This window comes from Polistes fuscatus, unplaced genomic scaffold (genome assembly GCF_010416935.1).
Source record: "Polistes fuscatus isolate 324 unplaced genomic scaffold, CU_Pfus_HIC Scaffold2, whole genome shotgun sequence".
In the NCBI taxonomy this organism is placed as follows: domain Eukaryota; kingdom Metazoa; phylum Arthropoda; class Insecta; order Hymenoptera; family Vespidae; genus Polistes; species Polistes fuscatus.
Window position 1 is genome coordinate 8,350,923 of NW_025113096.1, and position 21,937 is coordinate 8,372,859.

At 32.7% G+C, this 21,937-nt stretch overlaps 1 protein-coding gene across 1 annotated transcript in view; it reads left to right on the forward strand.

The window, feature by feature from the left end:
* Positions 1–15,210: 15,210 nt before the first annotated feature.
* LOC122517204 (homeotic protein proboscipedia) overlaps positions 15,211–21,937 on the forward strand; it is an 81,831-nt gene continuing 75,104 nt past the window's right edge. The window contains exons 1-2 of the mRNA XM_043635641.1: positions 15,211–15,967; positions 17,241–17,414. Coding sequence (XP_043491576.1) covers positions 15,211–15,967; positions 17,241–17,414 — 931 coding nt within the window. The remainder of the gene's footprint in view (positions 15,968–17,240; positions 17,415–21,937) is intronic.

Here is a 21,937-nt window from a genome sequence, read left to right on the forward strand (position 1 = left end):
GAATTCAAACTTCTTCATATTTTCACGCTGATTTATCGTTCCATTAATATAACTTATCGTCGATTGCTATAATAACTTCTTTGCTGTTCGTTTCACGTAGACATTTATATTCGATCAAATTTTGTAATTCACGGATCTATAAAAATAATTAATACATTATTGACCAGAGATATGTAGTAGACAATTACCTATTACGTTTTATAATACTATTATTAATCATTGAATCAAGATAATTAAAATGTTGACAAATTTGGTTATATCGAAATTGAAGTGAACAGTATTAAAATCAAATAAATAACAGCTCGTAATATTTTACAATTGAATAATTAAATAAATAGCTTCCAACGTGAAAACAAAAATATATTCGTGATCGGTTAATAATATGTTTAAATGTTATATCGGGTGTTTCAAGACACATCATTTAATAAATACAACGAGGCAACTGTTAATCCTCAAAAACAAGATCGATCGTTGCAAATTATTTAATATTTTACAGCATATCTAATATTTTCTAACGAACATTTTATTTTTCTTTACGGAACAAAAAAATTAAGGGGATGTTCGCAAAGTAAGTAAAAATTGTTGAAAAGTAAGAGAATAAATAATGGTAGGTTATAAAATGTTTAATGGGAAACTCGAACTTTGTCATTATTTTTTCCCCACGACTTCTTGCTAGGATCGTTTAACCGAGCACTCGTCGCTTTAAACGCGAAGCCATTAATAAATTGCAGAGGAACCATGTTCAAGTCGAGCCCCGTTTACAGCTTAATAGCGTCCTACTGAATTTCAAGGAAAGAACGAACGTTTCCTAAAGCGCCAACGCTACAGAGTCGCGTTCCATGTTCTACGCGACGACGCACGGAGAACGGAAGATAACGATCATTTGTCAAGACGAAGTGGATGCGAACGCAAACACCTTATCGCGGTCTTGCCAGAGTAATCTATCGCATGTCTTTTAACGCCAAAGGGATTTCATTCAAAGAGAAAGGAAATTTTTCAACTGGAAATATATTTTATAATAATTAAAAAAAAAAAAACAATACACGCGTATATAAAATTGTAAAAATGCATCCACTTATTCGTGGTAAATGCAAACACTTATTTTAATTATATAATTTATATTGCAATTGGAGAAAATGATTTATAAGATTTAAAAATAAATTATTTGAGAATAGGATAAACAAAAATACAAATAGAAATGAAATTTTAGAATAAATGTTGACGCTAGAATAAAAAATAATTTCGAATATAAAAGTATAATGAAATATTTTTATGGGGGTTCTATAAAAAAATAAATTACACGTATAAATTTTCGTACTATTTTGTCAATAAAAAAAAAGTACACATATATATGTATATAGGTATTGTATATTCTCGAAACCAATCGCACTTACTTTTTTCATCGATACATTCACTTTAATACCGTTGTTCACCGAACGACCAACGCGATCCAATAACTTCGTTTCTCGTCGAAGGGTCATAAAGAGTAAAGCTAGTGTTGGGTAGAGCACAAGATTAATTAAAAAAGTATGTTTCTGTACGAGAAAACAACGTTGTTGTAGAATGATGGGAATGGAAGCGTAGCTACGTGGTCTTATGGGTTAAAATATACGTAATGCTCGTGTATTTGTGAATATATGTATATATGTATGTGTATGTATGTGTGTATGTGTGCGTATGTGAAAATGTGAGAGTATACGTACGTAAACGAAAGCATAGGCGGAGACGTGGGGTTGGCAGGCAGTCCAAAGCATTCAAAGGGGGTTGGATCATGGGGATAGATCGTTGATAGAATGGAGTGAAAGGAGGGGGTTGGACGCGATTCCATCTGCCAGCCTGTCATTCTGATACTACGTACAATGTCGGCTGTTGCCGGAGACGATCAATACATTGCAATCTATATAAAATGGCTGCAGTATTTGCTGGGCGTCGTGAATAAAACTACCTGCTTCTATTTCTTCATCAAATTCCGAATTGAGAATGTTACTTTCGGTTTATTGAAATCCCAAGACAAGAAGGAGTACCTGAAGAATTATCTAGAAAATTCTATAGTTCTATTGTACATCAAACAGACTAAACATATCTCTCAGATAAATGCCAATATTTTCTATTATCGTTTTTTAATGAATATGTAAGAATTTTGAAATTTTTTAATGACGCAAGGAAAAATATTTTTGTATCGATAAAAATAGGAATTAAATTACTTGGAACTTCAAATGAATTTTAATGAGTAAGGCAGATGATTGTAATTTTATATAGAATGGTTTTTGAGAGAGAGGGAAATATCATGTTACGCTTAAACAGAGATTGGTCGATTTTGTGATGTTACTTCGGTTGGTAGCTGCAAAAAAAAAATATAGCAGTTTGATGGTGTAGATGATGATCGATTGGTTACTACCTATCTAACTTATTTCTAGATTTACTATACGAGGATTCATCAGAAAGGGCTGACCAAACGTGAACCCTGCCCTAAACCATACCGAAATGTTCGGAGTGGGGAAATATAAGTTTATATATAGATTATACATTTCTGTGTAGAGTACTTTGAAGAAACATGCGATCTGCGACGTCTAGCGGCAAACTGGAAGAAGCCTCAACACAATTTAATAACGCAGTGTCATCTCTTGGAATATTTGGAAAGCTCAAAAGTTTAACTAAATATTCGAGGGATGACGCCAAACACAACTTCCGCATTTCGCTTAATATTCAAAATTATGTTCGCCATTTTAAAAATACGCACTTACCCCCATATGTTTTTTTTAAATCGAATTACCGCACATTAACAATTTTTTATCAAAATAACTTATAATGCACGATTATTTATGACAAATTATAATTACAATAAATTGTTCATATTAAATTAAAACGATTTCTACGCACTGAACATTTTTTTGTGTAGTTTTTTTCACTGCGGTCAAAGTTTACAATCGTACAAGAATCACTTTTTTCTCATAACAAAAGAAAAGAAAGGAAGAAAAGAAGACGAAGAAAGTCCAAGACGATTCAATTCGGACGTCGTGACCGTACAAGAGGCAGATCGTAACAGAACTAACCCAGAGTTTCGTGCAATAAAGGGGATCATTTCGAATCTGTGCGTTGAAATTTATGGTTGCCCCCACCAATGGGATCCACGACTCCTAGGGCCGACTCCCTGCGAAAGGCCGGTCATTAATTTTACGTTTTGCGCGTGGACCATCGATTTCTCGCACTAAGCGTGCATCCTTCTCGTAACAGCTCGCTATTTAATACAATTTTTCAAACTATGTTTCTCAAGATATATATAACCTATCTCACTATTTTCACTTTGACCAACGTGTTGCAAAAATAAGACCTTGAACGTTTCAACATTTTCTGTAATATGTAAACTATTTATACGATTATAACAAACATATCTTCTTGTGTATGTATTGTAAACGTGTGTGATTCTTCTATTAAAATAATTTTAATTCAAATAATAATTATGTAAAAAAATATGAAACGGAAAAATTTGTAAGTAAAGCAAATTTAATTTGATAAAATGAAATTGTTAAACAACATAGAAATCGTACCTGATATTTTTTTGTTATATCTTAACTGTTTCTATCGTCTATTCTTGAAAGCGAACCTCCAGGTGATGTTGCCCATTCGCCGAGCAACGGGAATATGCCGTAGGAAAATCCTGAGGGGTAGTATTACGAACGAAATGATTTATGAGTTTGGAGACCAGGTAGGGCGTCATTCAGTACGACTCTGTTCCACTCTTCCTCTCATCCTGCTCCCATCCTCACAATTCTGACTCGCAACATCAATGCGTTTTTAGTTGGCTCATTTTTGCTAGAGACGATACAACGTTTCGTCTTTTACCACGGGTTTTACTTATTTAAAAGTGTTTAATAATGTGTAATAATTATACATACGTTATCTCGGGAGTGATAAAATGTTTTATTTTTCAAGTGGTAAAACAAACAATAAGAATGAATTGGTTTCTTAAAGAAAATTTCATCTCGACGTTTTACACGGTAAGATTGAACCAACTATAAGTTTGATGATTGATACAGTATGTGTTCTTAAATTATTATTTTAAATTTAAATGATTAAACTTTCTTTAAAAAAGATATGAAAATAGTTCGAAGAACATATTTTCATGCTAGTAAAACATTTCCACGTTTTTTATCTTAGCCCGTTCGATTGAAAACGCATTAACGAGATATCGCATGAAACTAAGAAACGTAGTTGGTTTTTTGCGTTTAGCTTTGGCTTTTTATTTCTTTGAAAAGTTATGAAAAATGTAATCTTCGCGATTAAAAGTAAGCAGAAAAAGGGAAAAGCGTAAGTAGTAAGTTGCCGATATATCTTTCCATAATTTCTCGCGACGAGGAGTCTGAAAAAGAAGGCAAAGGCAAGGGACGACGAGGACGTTGGTGAAATCGTGGAAAAGAAAAAAGCGTAGAGAAGGGAAAGAAGGAAAATACTGAAGGCGAAGTCAAGGCAACGAACGGAGACGACTACGAGCAACCCCGAAGGTTCATCAATCATCAAGAGCGAGACAATCGAATAGCGCAGCCAACCGGTGAACAGCTGTCGCTTCGTTCGGTTCTCTGACGGTACATGTTACACGTTGCTACCGTTTACGAATTCACGTTTGTTACACCTTCAAAAACTTATTAGCCCAAACCTTTTCTTCTCTTTGCTTATTAATAGATCTGAACCCAGAAACGCGATACTTGCAATGGAATATGTACTAGATCTATTACATACGTGATCAGTTGAGTACTTGAGTATTCAGTACATACTTGGATAAATGAAAAATATTTGTATATGTTTTATTTGAATATTCCATAAGTTTTATTTCAGTTATCTTAACATATATTTGATGATTTGTAGTTTTATTTAGGATAATAAAATTATGAATGCTGTGGTCCATTTGCGGTAATGCGTGCAATATAAATACGATTAACAATCTATCCAGATTTGTATTTATTATTTTTCTCAGCATCTCTTTTCAAGTACTCGATTATCTGATAAGCCGAATAGAACTTAACTAATATTTTACATATTCAAATAAAACCATACAAATTAAACATCTCAATGTTACGAAAATAATTATTTATATTTTTAATATACTTTACGGAAATATTATTTTTGATAATATCGAATAGATAATGTTAGTTTATCCACAAACTACAAAATTTGGTAATAAAACGTAGAACGAAAATTCAGAGCGTGTAGATGGAAGTATCTACAAACTAGTATTGATAGTAAATAGCAAAGTATATATTGTATATATCTAGAAAAACTTTCTATCACAAGCTCTTTTATTATATTATATATTCGAGGAGGTCGATCCTCCTCGTATCATGTTACATCATATCTCGAGCTTCTTCAGCATCACAAGTCGATATCGTTCCTATATTGTCTACTACGTTTCATAAATAACTCTCATATTCCGAAAAAATACAATTTCAATATTACGTCCGACGGATCCGCCAATATTACTCGGACGTGTGATAGATAGGCCATGGAGGGTTATTGTCTTTATAAACGTATAACCATTTGTTTTAGAAATTCATATTACACACATGCATGCATACATAAATACATACATACATATATACATACATAGATGTCTATTTAGAAACATAATATGTTAAGAGAAATAAGGTGTTTTCTCCTGAAAAAAGGGATATTGCGACCTGACGGAAGAAAAAATATTTTGGTCGATGGTACAAAAGGAAAGAAAAACTAATGAAACGTGGAAGATATCTACGAAAGAGGAACCACAGTTAGGTGTTAAGAACGAAAATATGAACGCGCGGACCAGTATTATATTAATAACGCTCGTGCTTTTCTCCCCCTTGAGAAGAGGGACGCTTTCGCGGCAGTTTAATTAAATTTTCGTGCATTTTATACCATTTGTCGTATTCGCATCCTGTCATCCCTTTTGTCGTTCCTTGCTTATTATAAGTCAGAGATCTTACGTCGAGTATTTCGAATCTTTCTCGCTTTATTATTCTTCTACGTATTATTTATCAAAAGATTTAGTAGTTAAATTCTGTGATTCCTATAAATTATAAATCTATTGAAAGTCATTCAAAATCGAGAAGACCTCAAGTGGGAAAAGTAGATCCCTGTAAACAAGATTTACCTTACCGACGTATCAACCCGTGTTTCTTGAAGAAATATTTCTGAGCGATAGATGGTACCGCAAGAAAGTTTCTTTGCTTTTGTTGCTTAAATATAATATCGACAAAAATCTTCGAGACAAAATTTAAATATCGCATGTGTATGTATGTGTGTTTATTCGTATGTGCCTCATTTTATTTAAAAAAATATTAGCAAGTTAAGTTACGTAGAATCTTTTAAATATAAATATCTAATTTGTATCCTAAAATTTATGCGTCTAAAACAATAATAGTAATTAGGTAAGGAAGTTATTTTAATATTCTAACAATTAAGACAAATTTTAAAAATGGAGAAACTCAAACGAAACAAAATAAAAAAAACAAACAAATTAGGTATATCAAAATTACATAATACACAAACTCGTGTATTTAACTTCCCTTAAAGTGTAAAAGAAATAAGCTAAAAGAAAGAAAACTGAAGTACACGCGACTTCTATTTTTTTTTCTTTCTGTTTTTTTCCTTGTCTTTTTTTCTGAAAGCTAATGGAGTTTATGGAAGACGAAGAAGCGTCGATCCAAGATGGATATCTCCTTAACGCGATTATCAGAGAAGGCGTGGACGTAGCCAGTCAAAAGTAGCAAGCAGAGACGGGAGGGTTGTCACCCTTGTCTCTCTCCGTGCAGCGTGAGAAGCCAGCCAGCCATCTTGAATGATGTATGGCGCCGGTTACGAGGTCGACTGAGCGGCCATCACTCAACGCTGAGCTCCACGGCTTTTGGGGACACATCGTCGGGAACTCTCCTTCTGTCCGTCTGTCTTCCGAGCTTCTACTCTTGCTACCGTTACCGTTCCTGTTCCTGTCTATGCTATCTTTCGCACTTGGCTGCCACGATGGCGGAAACGACTCGTGTTCCTTTTCAAATATCTCTTCAACAAAAAGGGTATACATTTTTTCTTTCCTCAACCTTGCATCCGGCTCTTAAGACGTTCTGTTAATGATTCTTACAAATTCCTAAACAAACGTTCGTTTATCTTTATACGAGCGATCTTCATAGTAAGCAATAATTTTAATAATAATTCGTATTCGATAGGAAAGAGCGTTAAAATTGTACCAGTATGTGTCAACCTCCTTAGTTGTGATTAATTATTAATGTTAATGTATAATCGTTAAATGAATGGTATGTCTTTTAAGGTAACTCGACGCTATCGATAATTCGTCTGATAAAAAAACAGGGTGAAGATCGTAACCAATTGGTGTATATATAAACATCAATAAGGTAATTAGTTAATAATCTTAATGTACAATCATTAAGTCTTAGTGAGGAAAACAGATAAAAATATATAGAGTGTTAATACGTGCTTCTTTAAGGATGTAGGAGAAGCATAAGTAAATTTATTTTTCCTGGCAGGTGGTTCTTTGTTCATAAATCGGTGATCGCTTGCAATTTTGTTAGGGGTTTTAATGCGTAAAGAAAAGAAAGAGAGAAAAAACGGTCGCAGCTTCCACGTGACGAGCCGTCAATGACAGTGGGCTGTAATCAATAACCGCATCAAGCTTACACGCATTGCTCCACACGTTTCGGCCTGGAGCCATTCTGCCTTCATCCCTTTCTCTCGCTATCTCTTTCTATCTCTTTCTATGTTCCCCTATCCGTGTATTTAATATGCAATACCTCATTTACCCTATTGAATACCCCACGAATCCACTCCAAGCAGTATCCCGACCCACATTTCAACTGCTCTTCCCCTTTCCTATCTACTGATTTTTATTTTATCTTAACTTTCTAGTTCGGCCAGTTTTGCGAACTTGTTTTTTTAGTTGTCAGATATACTTTCAACGTATGAATTTTAAAATCTTTTTCCATAACACACACGTAATTATCGTACCTGTAAATAAATGAAGTAATTAGGAAGGTTTTATAATTTCTTATGTTACTGTTAAATTATTATATTCAAATTTCGTTTGATTAATATTCGAAGACATTTATTTTTTTGTTAAATATTATTGAATTTCAGATAGTTTCACGTATAAAATCAAGCAACATAATATTTTTAACTCAAGAGATCTAAAATCATTTTAATCAATAAATTCAAATAAATTAGTTCAAACGATTAGTCGTCGATCAATGTAAAAAAGAAATAAATTACTCCGAACGTATAAAGATCACCTCAAAGAGTACAATTCCCCTTTTTATTATTTGTTTTCTTCTTTTTTTTTTTTTTTTGAGAAAAACGATTCGAATTTCATTGGGTCGACTTTAACATTCCGACCAATTTATAAGAAGAAGGCAACGCCTGCGTGGGCGTAACGTTTGCCCGAATGAAATTATACAAGCCGTTGCAATTAATTAGTCTTAATAAAAATTATACGAGAAATCGCAATTATAAACGATCGTTACGTACCACCACCGCACATAGTTGGGAGTATCGAGTAGAGAGAAACGAAGGTAAGAAAGAAGGAAGGAAGGGGGAAAGAGAAAAAAAACAAGGAAAGAAAGGAAGGAAGGAAGGAAGGAAAGAAAGAAAGAAGGAAAGAAAGTGGAAAGGGTGTGGAAGGGGTAGTCGAAGTAAAAGAAAAGAGAAGATTTGAAAGAAACGGTTGCTGTAGAATCGACCATGAGAAAGAAAAAAAGAAAAAGAAAAAGAGAAAGAGAAAAAGAGAGAGAGAGAGAGAGAAAAAGACAGAAACAGAAAAATAAAAAGAAAAAAGAGAAAGAAAGAAAGGATGAGTCCGGTTGCCGTTGGTGCGGAAGAAAAGAGAGTCACGGGATGCTGGAAGGATGGGGAAGAGAGAGAGGGCGAGAGAGAGAGAGAGGAGACCAGAAAGGCCAGAAGGAGGGCAAAAGGGATGAGAAAAAAAGGAAGGAGAGAGGGTGGGAGGAATGGGGTGGCACGCGGTGCTTCCTCCCAAAGTACGCGCCGGCAATCCCGGGGGCCGCTTTAAATGAGTCAGCGTTTTTATGCCCCGCGATGTTGTCAAAGTGCAAACAGCGCCCGATAATATATCATCAGTTGCGCGAGCGATTCTCTCCAACCCTCAACCCTCACCACTACTACCACCATCACCACCTTCCTCTTTCTCCTCCCCCTTCGCCTTCTCTTCGTTCTTCTGTGAGGCCAAGAGACGCTATAAAAGTACACATCGTGGATGGACAAGTGCAACGAATCGAGACGAGAAATGCCATTACGTAAATAATTTTTTTTTTACTTATCTATGCATACATTTATATATTTACATAGATAAGATCGATTAGTCTAATAGTTAAAACAGCTACCAGTCAGAATCATTCGATTGGTTAGATAAGCTTATCTAATCTCTACATTTTTTGTTTCATCATTTTAAACGATTACAGATAAGTATCGAATACTTTTGAATTGAGGTATATGTGAAATTATTATTGAGTAATGTTTGGTTTGATATTATACATTCGAAATTAAAAATAAAAGTACTCTTTTTCTACTTGCTTTGGATCATAGATACGTCGACGTTTTTCTAAACTTCCTCTTTTTCTTTTTTTTTTCTTGTTCTTCTTTGTTTCATTAGAATATGACCCAACTTCTACGTAAACTACGACAGCTCACCGATTTTATATGCGACTAACTTTTGATCATAAAGTTGACTAAAATAAATAAAACAAGAATAAGGGGGGACGGGTAAAGTCAGGTAGGAATAGAAAATAAATTTCTTGACCTCCATAAAAACAAAATATACAAAAGCAATCTCTAAAAGCAATCATTTTTGGTAACAATAAACACAAAGCAGCAAATTTTTCAATCGAATTCATTTCATTTAATTGTTCTCAAATTTCTCGACAAGAAAATCATTCGCGATTGTTTTAATGTAAATGATGTTTGATTTTTCTTACTATAAATAACAATAAAAAATATAAAAGGTTTTATTCTTATTACTGACATTAGAAAAAAAATGTGTAAATAGGATAAGAAACTGTGTAAAATGTAGTGGAAACGGAAGTTTTGTAACCTTTGGGACATAATAACGATAATATAACACAATACAATACTGAAATGAAAAATTGTATTCTGAAAAAAGTTGATTAAAAGAAACAATGAAAATAAAACAATAAAGGAAAAAAAACAAGTTAAAATCAATCGATAGCACGTTGAACATAATACAGGGTTTCAGCGAATAACAAAATTTTACGGAATGGAACGTCGAGTGAAAAAGATGCCGAGGTTGACGGGAATGAGGAAAAAGAGAACAAACAAGATAGCTGAAAGTAGAGGAAGAGAAGAAGAAAGGAGGGAGGGGGTGGTAAGATTCACAGCGCGAGGGTGACTATGACGCGGGACGTCAATCGAGCTGACGGGGTTGGTTCGGTGACGTTAAATTGGGGTGGGTTAAGGGGTAAAGAGAGTGGTAGGGGCATTGAAGCTCCCAAAGTCAAAATAACTTCCTAAACTTTAACCTCCAGAGTATAAAAGTGGGATGCCTTTTCTATCTGCTCGCGAGGATCTCCGGCATCCGGCTTGAAGTTGACGGCCTTCTTCCACAGAGTTCGCTCAGGTTCAGCCGATAAAAACACGTCATATCCGTGGTTCTGCTTCTTGCTTCGAACCGGAGAAGGCTAGATCTTTCTCTCTAAGAAACGATCTTAGCCTTTATTCTCTTTTTCTCTCTTTATCTCTCTCTCTCTCTCTCTCCCTCTCTCTCTCACCCTTTCTTTCTTTCTTACTTTCTTTCATTCTTTCTCGGATAAAATCGCTTCTACGAACGACCTATAATACTCGATCGTTTCTTCTTAGTCCTCCGATCGAGATCGTCTCTCATTTTCATCCTTGATACAGGATTCGGACCTTTCACGAATAACGATTGGCTTGCTGGTTGACTGCACAAAAAGAGAGATTTTTTTTGTTATCCTTTCAAATAGACGATCCAACGAACGAATTTTTGCTGTTAGATTAAAATTAAAAATTGAATTTAAAAATAATCAGGGAGAAGTTTGATCTATCTATTTTGTTGTTCGAAAAGTTCGTGACGATTGATACCGGGAATCAACCAAACGATTATTAATTCCAAGCAGAGTCTTAAATGTAAATTATTATGAGATTTCGAAAATCGAAAGAAATTTAAGCAAATTTGAATAGCGTGTATCGATTTTGAGGATGTATGGATAGTTGGATGGGAGGGGGGTGGAAAGGTAATGAGGGGGAAATATCAGTTACTTTTTAAATAGGCTCAAAATCAATATGAAAAGCCGATCCTTGGATCGATTCGCTCCGAAATCTACCCTCGTATCTCGAAGGATAAGCCATTTCTAATTAGAAGTTTCGATATGGAGGGGATTGAAAGAGAGCGCGAGCAAAGGCAAGAGAGAGAGAAAGAGAGATTTTCCCCAAGACTCATACTTTTCACGTACACCAATAGCGTTGCTCGTATACGGACGAGACAGGAGCTTGGAAATGGAGAGCCGTATCTCCGCTTTTGTATAATGTAATCTGAAAGTTTGACGGGGTCTGACTGTGGGTTGCCCCCGACGTCAGGAAGAGGTAAGAAGAGAGGAGAGGAGAGGAGAAGAGAGAGAAGAGAAGAGATGAGAGGATTGGACGGTACGCACACACAGAGAATAACAGAGACACGGGGGAAGCAGAAAGATGAAAGGACTTTGAGCGTTTGCCCATGCAACTAATGTAATCATTAATAATTAAATTGTATTTTTAATAAATTTTGTTTTTATCTTCTCCGTCGATATTTGTTCTATTATAAGTTTAAAAATGTATTTAAAACACATTTCGAACGTATATCCCTGACAAGTAGAAAGTTACGATATTGAATGTTACATAAGAATGATATGTGTTATTTTTAATCATTAAAAGAATGCTTTATCAATTTTGCACAAATTTAGTTAATTTTTTATCAAATTTTTTTTAGTTAACAAAAGATGCAGAACAATTTATTTTCATACTTTCTACATATGATTTTTTGAAAATTGAGTGTTGGAGAAGTCGATAATTAAATAAATGATGATTTACAAATTGGAAAAAAAGTCAAGTATTTACTCGTAATAAGTTTCCTCGCTTAAAAGACAAGACACTAGTTTAGATAATTTGATGGATATCGAATGGGTGTCGGTGTGCTTTAACAGTTAAATGTGAAACAAAACAAGATGGTAACGACGTGAGGGATAATAACAGAAAGATTGTAAGAAAGAGATAGAAAGAGAGAGAGAGAAAAAGATTGTATGAGAGTAAGACGGACGACATCAGGAAGAAAGGTTGGGGTTGAAGGGATTGGTTAGAATATGGGGAGATAAAAGGCAACGTGCATAGAGAGATGCTTGTGTAAGGCGCAACTAACTCAAAGAAGAAAAAGAAGAAGAAGAAGAAGAAGGACAAGAGAAAGGACGCGAGGTGGTTTCGAGAGGGTGAAACGTGGTGTGAGCTATACTCGAAGATGTGGAGTGAGACTTCAGAAAGAGGGAAAGAGGGAAAGAGGGAAAGAGAAAGAGAAGTGGTACTTGGTGGTTCGGTGTAGCCGAGTAAACCTTTCCCAACCCTTAGCAACGCTCTCGCGACGCGCTATCCTACGGATAACATCAGCGCCGGCTTCAGGCCAGGAAATGAAAATCGCGCCGACACTGTTTAATTTAGATAAAAGCATATGTTACACGCCGTCGAGTAAAGGATACCGTTCCTGGATTTCCGTCGTTTTCCAAGTAAAACGCCATTGTCTATCGGTGTACCTTGAAATCGCTTCTTTGATGATATTATAATAATAATTATAATATTAATTAACAAAAATAAAACAAAAACATAAATGTTTAATATATAGGAAACGCTCTACACTTTATGAGTATATTATTAGTTACGTACAAATAATTTTTTTAAAATTTTCGAACGTATTTATTAGATTCTTATATTTTATTTGTATTTTCTTCAATATTTAATTTTCTTTTATTTTAAAACAGACGAAGTGAAAAATGTTTAGGAGTAACTGGCAATGTTTTTGAATCTTTTTTTAATATTATATATAATGATTAGGATAACGTGGGTAAGGAATTCTGCTATTACGTCATAACTTGAAAATGAATAAAAATCTAATAACAATGTTTGACTTTTTAAAGAATTTTAAGCTTTTGAAACATAACTTTTAAACAATTTTAACTACTTTACTGCCTGCAACTGTTGATCATTATTTTGTTAATTAAAAAGGGCTTTACTATAGAACTTCAGAAATATTTCAACGAATCCTTAGTTACGTAATATATAGATCCTCTCTCTGTTAACGCTTATTCAAATCTGATGATATACGCGTACATATGTACCCTTATATTTTCCCCTCTTTTATCTCATTCTCACCCCACTCTGTTATTTAGTAGCTCAATCGCTCTTAACATTAATGTTAAGCGTAATGATTTTAATGATTCCTATATTTTACATTATTTTATTTAGATTTACGTATATAACACAGTATAAAATTAAATATTGTACTCAATGACTCCACGAATCATTATATCATAGGTTACGAAAAATTGTTGCGAGGAAAAAAGATTTTATAAGAATATTAAACTAAAGGTATTATATATATACTTTCCGTTATTGCATAATTCTTATGATAATTTTAACGTATTTCAATTGTATTAAATACTTCCACCCACATATATATATACGTATTATCAATGTTTTCATGAAAAATAAAATAGTTTATCGATATGATGAAAAAAAAAGTAAGTTGAACTTATACATATATATGAAGCAATAAATTTTATTCGTTATGCGAAAAAAAATAAATATAAAATATCATCAGAATCGAAAAAAAATATCATAATCGAAAGAATCATTTGTCACAAAAAGAAATCATTCTGTTATTATTTTGTTTCTACCGATAACAGAACATTCCAACCAACTAATCGAAAATGGAATGATCAAGAAAGAGACTGGTTTAGCGTGACGATCGAAAGAAAGCTTTAAAGTATCGCGGGGGAAAAAATTGATTGCAAAGAAGAAATAATTAACTGAAAAAGAAAAAAGAAAGAAAAGTACAAATAAGAAAGAAGAGATATCGGAAGAAAGAGAAGGAATTTTTTCTTCTTTTTTTGTGTTTTTTTATTTCTTCTTTTTTTATTTATTTTTCGTTAGATCGTTCTTGCCGAGCTTTTCATGACTTTCTTATCTCTCGCAGCAACGATTTTTGTCTACGGAACGCAACTCGGCACAGAAAAAGAGAAAGTTTGCTGGCAGTACTAACTTGGAAAGCGGGTTGAGGGATGGATGGAGAGACTCGGATTGTAAGAGTTTTTGGTTGTCGATGGAGAGGGAGGAACAAAAGTGCGAAAAGCGTTGGTGCGAATCTCCAGACAACTACTCGTGCGAATCGAAAAATGGCCGATTTCGACGAGAGGAAATAATCGAGTGAAAGAAACAGAAAAAACAAAAAAAAAGATTGTTGGGTTTGTCAGGAGTGAAGAGGTGGGAGATCTTCTATTATGAACCGAGCATGATTGGACACAACAGTGCACATGAATTTATATTTCTTCTTGATGATACCCGATCATTCGTTTTTTTTACTCTTACCCGACATTGTGTACTGAATAAAATAGTTTTAATTACATATTTTTTTATACTTTATTGTATACATATTCTTGGATTTTAAATTGTACAATGTAAAATATTGATATTAATAAGTTTCATGAGTAAAATTTGAATTTTAAAGAAGCGTTTCAAGTTCAAGGTTTATTGTTTAACGTTGCATGAACGCCCAAGGCTGTGTTTATTTCCTTTGAACGATGACTCAATTTCTTGTTTAAATTTCTTAAGGAGATATAATAAAATGCTTTCCTAGAAAATTTGAATAGCATGCAGATGCCATGCTGAATAACCCTTCTCCCTTCCTATATACTAAATAAAAACCATATTTAGTCACGCATTTCCCTTTTCGAAAACGTTTTGAAAGAGAAAAATAAGACAATGATAAGTTGATCTTTCAAAATCTTCGAAAGTGATTAAACCTAATTGGTCGAAAGGTTGTTAAATATTTTGCTTCGAAAGCTATAAATAACTGAAAATTCTGAAAGGTCGTTGCAGTCGTTCGTCTATAGTTTTCTCTAAAATTAATTGCTGGTTCCCTTCAGTTTCCTAAAAACTCTAAAAATGGATTTTCAATCGTATTACCTTCAAAACAATTTTCCTTTCTCTCGCTGGGAATCAAGCACTTATCAAGGTGAATTAAACCAGCAACATGATATATTGCAACCAGGATCATTATTAGTAAACCTGGAAGATAAAATACAAGAGCAACAACCATCACAACAATATCCAAAAGAATCGAAAAAATATTTCTCGGAATCGCAAGCTTTTCTAGGTGGATGTAGCAAGCAAAATGATAATTTACAACAAGAACCATTAATATTAAACTCGGGAGATAAAATACAAGAGCAAGGACAATCAAAACAATGTCCAACAGAATCGCAGAAATTCGGATGCGAATCACAAACTAATCAATGTGAAACTTGGCAACAAAACAAAATATTGCAAACCGAACCATTAATATTAGACCAGGGAAAGGAATTACAAGAGAAACAACATTTAGAACAATATCTAACAGAATCGCAGAAATTCGGATGCGAGTCGCAAACTTATCAATGTGAATTTCACATGCTGCATGATATGTTGCAACCAGGACCATTAATAATAAACCAGGAAGACATGATACAAGAGCAAAAACTATCACAACAATATCCAACAGAATCGCAGCAATTCAAATGCGAGTTGCAAACTTATCAATGTGAATCTCGCGGGCAGCACGAAATATTACAACAAGGATCAATGAAAATCAATCATGGAAACGAAATACAAGAACAACAACCTACTAATAATGTGGAAAAAATTTCATCTCTCTCTTCTGAAGGTATATTGATATAAATTTATTATTGATTTAGTTGAAGCCTTTTTTCTTTTTGATTTCTTTTCTTTTTTGCATTATTTATCCTTCCTTTTTGAAAATTTAAAAAATTTTTTCATTTTAATTATTACAACATACGCGTATAAAGATATACGCATATTAATACATGTACCCGCCAATAAAATTTTAGTGAGATGCTGAATGCCGATGTTGATTGTTTGTATACTGAGAACTTCGGTTGTTCAAGATACTTTTCGTAGAAAGTCAAAGAAAGAAAGATTTTTACAAAACTAACAAAATTAGAAATATCTCATACGCATAGTTTCGTTTCAAAGCGAGCTAACAATTTTTTGAATATCGAATTAGTAAAAATATATTCTTATTCACAATTAGTTTAATTCAGTAATTATTAATAAAAAGGAATAAGGAATAATTGAACGACACTAAGCATACGTAACATCTAATAAAAATCTGACGATCATTTATATTTTTATTTTTTGTTATCTTTTCTTTTATTCTTATGTTCTTTTAATAGTTTTTATCAAGTTCAGTTTTATCAAATTTCGTTTGCTTATCAACTTTCCATAAATATATTTTTATCGCTTAGAATAAAAAAAATATTTCGAAACTTTGTCGAATATGCGTCGGCGTAAAGTGATTAGTTGAAAGAAAATGCCCTAAGGCTAAAAATATATTTTGTAGTATAGATTGTCTATTTCTCAATATTTCAAGATGGAAAATAAGTATTTCGAAATAAATACCTAGAAATTCGATAAAATCGCGCCCGAGATCATCGACTTTACTTGGGAGGGATAGTAATTCGTTGGCTTAGGTTATAAGGGTAAAGAAGCTCTTCGTCAGATTATAATGAATCACGTGGAAAGTCCTCGTCTTGAGACGGGAGTGTTTAATGGACTATTAGAAAATCCTGTGCTTGTAAAACTCGAGTAACTCGACCTTAGTGTATTTTGTAAACGATAAAGGTTTCATTGCTGAACTAAACGGTTTCATTATTTTTCTTTGTGACGTGAAATGAATGAAATATTTATAATAGATCAATCTTTCTATTTATTTTATTTCATTACTATTAATTAAGTGAATTTATTTCTTTTTTTTTTCAATTCGTTATCCGCTTCCGAAGAAGTTTAATTGTAAGAACTTATCTTCTGACAGAAAAAAAAAGATTTATCAATGTTTCCTGAAATCTTTGAATTATTTTATCAAATTAATTTTGTGCGAAGTATTGAGTCATGCTTACAATTTTTTTTTCATATTGCAGTAACTGTTGAGAAAACCAGAAAACGAAAAAGGACTGCATACAGTAGTCGTCAACTGATAGACTTAGAAAATGAATTTAAACAGCACCGTTATCTCTGTCGACCACGAAGGATAGAATTAGCGGGGACACTTGGCTTAACTGAAAGACAAATTAAAATATGGTTTCAAAATAGACGTATGAAATTTAAAAAGATGGAAAAATTGAAGAACACGATAAATACTGCAGAGTATAAAGATGTCAAGAAAAAATTTAAGAAATGCGACATTGAAGAATCGACAGTTCTTTACCCTTACATGCCACCATCAGGGGTTGATCAACAACAATGTATTGAAAATTCACTTCCTTCAATTAATAATGTATTTAGTTCTATAGAAAATAGTATACAGCTGCAAATGTTGGATAATTTAAATAATTTTAAACATATTAGTAATCTAGCTGAATCACAAAGGTTAGTAGAAACTTGGTAACCATTTAGTAATTTGCCATTCGTTAAATTATAATATATTATAATTTCCGTCCTTCCGTGTAGGTGCAATTTCATGTTTTCATTAATTAGAATCAATCGAATAATTCTTCATTGTCATTGGCATCATTGACTTGTTTTTACGATTTGTTATAAGTATACATAGAGTTATTAAATGTTTATAACACTTTTACACATTTGTACACATTTATAACATTATTAACATTTAACATTACAATTTTTCTAACGTTACGAAAGATTTTTGAATCTTTTAGAAATGTCTTAAATAATTTGTTATACATTATCTACTATATTTACCGAATAAGTCTATGGAATAGAATATACCGTGTCTTTCGCCTAACTCGACCACCTAAAATATCTCGATTATTTCGTACGATAGAAAAAAAAGTCAAAGAAAAAAAGTATTCTGTTAGAAGACGCCGATATAGTGATGGGCCGAATTTTTTTTTTAAATCATTTTTTTTCGAAATCTCAAGGTCATCGTATTTTTTTTTAAAGAGACTGCATATTTTTACTACAATATTCTTATAGCTTATAAAAACCAAATCCAAAGATGTGCAATATGTTGACTTCCAGATGACCTTTACTGAAAAAATTGTGAAAAGTTTGTTAAGAACTTCAGTACGCGCTCGGAGGACGGTAATGAAGAAACAAATACAATCACGTGTAGGACACTCATACAAGCAAAAAATCTTCTCATGTATAAGAGAAGTATATATATTTCACAATTTTCTCTTTTTCTTGATGAAAAGAAGTCCATTATTTTTAACTTGAAATAAACGTAAAAGTAATAGATTATTTTTCTCCAACATAATATAATATTGTTACTTTATCGAATAGTATAGAATTTTATTTTCAAATATTAATTATATTTACATCTATAGAAAAAGAAATAAAAAATAATATTTTATATATTTTATAATATTTTATATTTCATCAAATTCCAGACTGAATATACAAGTGTTAATTGAAAATTTCTAGTCTAAAAAAAGTACGAATTAATTTAATCGAAAAATACAAATTATTTCTATGTTATGTTCAACACTTTTCAATCCGACAATATATAATTATACAAATAATAATAAAATTAAATAATTTAATTTAAATTATAACGTCAAACTTTTTAAAAAATCTTTGTTTCGAATTCCGTGAAGCATGAAACACTCTCTTAGTTCGAGTCCAATCAAATTCATTAGTTAAATTATACGTTATTGTTAATTATCCAATTGGTATATCTGTTAGTGAATAATTCGTGAAGATAGGTAAATTGCGTTAAAGGTAAAACGGGAGATGTGATAAGTTTAGAATAAAAATTTGGCTGTACAGTTATGCATGACATGCGTTTCAACTCTCTCTTCCTCTCTCTTTCTCTCTTTCTCACGCAAATACAGAAAAATCTAATTGCATTTCCCACAGACTATAGAATGCGTTTGTTTGTTAAATATGTAAAATATTATATACTCTTATCTATATGTAAATAATATCTATGATCATCGATTGTAAATAATATATATAATATATATAATAAATGTAAATATATATATATAAATATCATGATACATCGGTTTGGAGAAAATTAATGGACGACACGATAAAATTAGTTTAATGCAATCTACATATACTACGTATAGATAGTACCTATACGACATATAGATTAATTAGTATAAATTACATAAAGAACTTTTAGTTTTATCATGTGAAATTATATAGAATATATCTGGTATAATTATACAAAAATTAAGCAAATAAATTTTGTACGCTTAATTTTATTTATTCCATATTTTTGTGTTGATAGTTATTTGAAGATTATAGATATTTAGTTATACTGTTGAACTCGTTTAAATATCGCCCACAATTAAGTAAAGCAACAAAAATAAACAATTCCATTAAAAAAACGTCATATACCGTCATATATAGGGGGAAGTCCCTTTACGCCGGACGACACCTAGCGCTGGACACTCATATTATCTCAAAAAATAACAATGCGAACGATTCAAAAACGGGTGAAAGGAGTGCGAGGGGGGGGGCGTAGTGGTACAGGGTCATACGATCAAGTTTATCAGTGACACTCAAGGCAACATCAGGAGCGGTCGATTTCTGTTTTCGACTGGAAAACACTGCATCACGTCAGATCCAGGTAAGTGTTACAGCTACATTTCTGTGTTTAAGTCTTTATGGTATTTGTTAATTAAAGTAGGATTCCATTATTATTCGTTGTCTATAAAACTTTTTATTGATTTTCAAATCGGATTAGGTATAGATCACGTAATTTTGGTACTATCTTGTCCCCTAGTATCGGACACAACGTAGTCCCTTAACGCCGGACAGTGAAAACATTTTTTTTTTGTAAATAGTTGTACTTGTTGCGTAAAAACGCTTGAATCCAGATATTATCGAGATCGTTCATATATTGTCACCATTGACAGATGCTGCCAAAAAACGATTAACGGCCCGTAAAAAAAATTTGAAAGGAGTGGAATTTTAATATCATCCATTACAAAATTGCTGTTGAAGAAAAAGAGAATGAAAAGGACGCTAAGGAAGAAAAAAAAATAATGAAAACTAGATTCAAAATAGCAAAAGAAGAGAACGAGCAACAGACCAAAGATGTGAAGACCAAAGGAACAAGTGAAAAAAATGGGAAACAAACCAAAGGAGTAAAAGCCAAGGAAAAAAGTAGAGATAAAACTAATTATAAGAAAAATCAGCCACTGACTGAAATAGTTGGAAAAACTACTTGCGTAGTATGCTTAGTGGACTATGATGAAGACTGGATACAGTGCTTCAGCTGCCATGGGTGGGCTCACGAAGAATGTGTAGACATTCAGATGTTCTGAGGTCTACATATGTGATCGATGCCGAATGTGCTAAAAATGTCCGGTGTTAGTGGTTCAAAGTAAAGTCTGTCCGGTACTAGATGCCACTTCCAGAAATCGTATATTTTTTCACCTAAGTTTAATGTCTGCTTTTAAATATGATTATATAAAAGTTGTATTTTTGTTAATTTATATTGATTCTAAGATTTGTTGACTTACATAATTAATAAATAAAGTTACATTTTTCGAAATAGTTTTTATTTTATTTCCTGAAAACCTTAGGTGTCCGCCACTACGGAGACTTCCTCCTAATAATTGTAAGGAGTGTGAATCATTCTTACCCCACTCTGTTATTTAGTTGCTCAATCGCTCTTAACATTAATGTGAGGAGTTACGATTTAAATGACTCCTATCTTTTATATTATTTTCTTTAGATTTACGTATATAACACAGTATAAAATTAAATATTATACTCAATGACTCCACGAATCATTATATCATAGGTTACGAAAAATTGTTGCGAGGAAAAAAGATTTTATAAGAATATTAAACTAAAGGTATTATATATATACTTTCCGTTATTGCATAATTCTTATGATAATTTTAACGTATTTCAATTGTATTAAATACTTCCACCCACATATATATATATACGTATTATCAATGTTTTCATGAAAAATAAAATAGTTTATCGATATGATGAAAAAAAAGTAAGTTGAACTTATACATATATATGAAGCAATAAATTTTATTCGTTATGGGAAAAAAAATAAATATAAAATATCATCAGAATCGAAAAAAAATATCATAATCAAAAGAATCATTTGTCACAAAAGGAAATCATTCTGTTATTATTTTGTTTCTACCGATAACAGAACATTCCAACCAACTAATCGAAAATGGAATGATCAAGAAAGAGACTGGTTTAGCGTGACGATCGAAAGAAAGCTTTAAAGTATCGCGGGGGAAAAAATTGATTGCAAAGAAGAAATAATTAACTGAAAAAGAAAAAAGAAAGAAAAGTACAAATAAGAAAGAAGAGATATCGGAAGAAAGAGAAGGAATTTTTTCCTTTTTTTTGTGTTTTTTTATTTCTTCTTTTTTTATTTATTTTTCGTTAGATCATTCTTGCCGAGCTTTTCATGACTTTCTTATCTCTCGCAGCAACGATTTTCGTCTACGGAACGCAACTCGACACAGAAAAAGAGAAAGTTTGCTGGCAGTACTAACTTGGAAAGCGGGTTAAGGGATGGATGGAGAGACTCGGATTGTAAGAGTTTTTGGTTGTCGATGGAGAGGGAGGAACAAAAGTGCGAAAAGCGTTGGTGCGAATCTCCAGACAACTACTCGTGCGAATCGAAAAATGGCCGATTTTGACGAGAGGAAATAATCGAGTG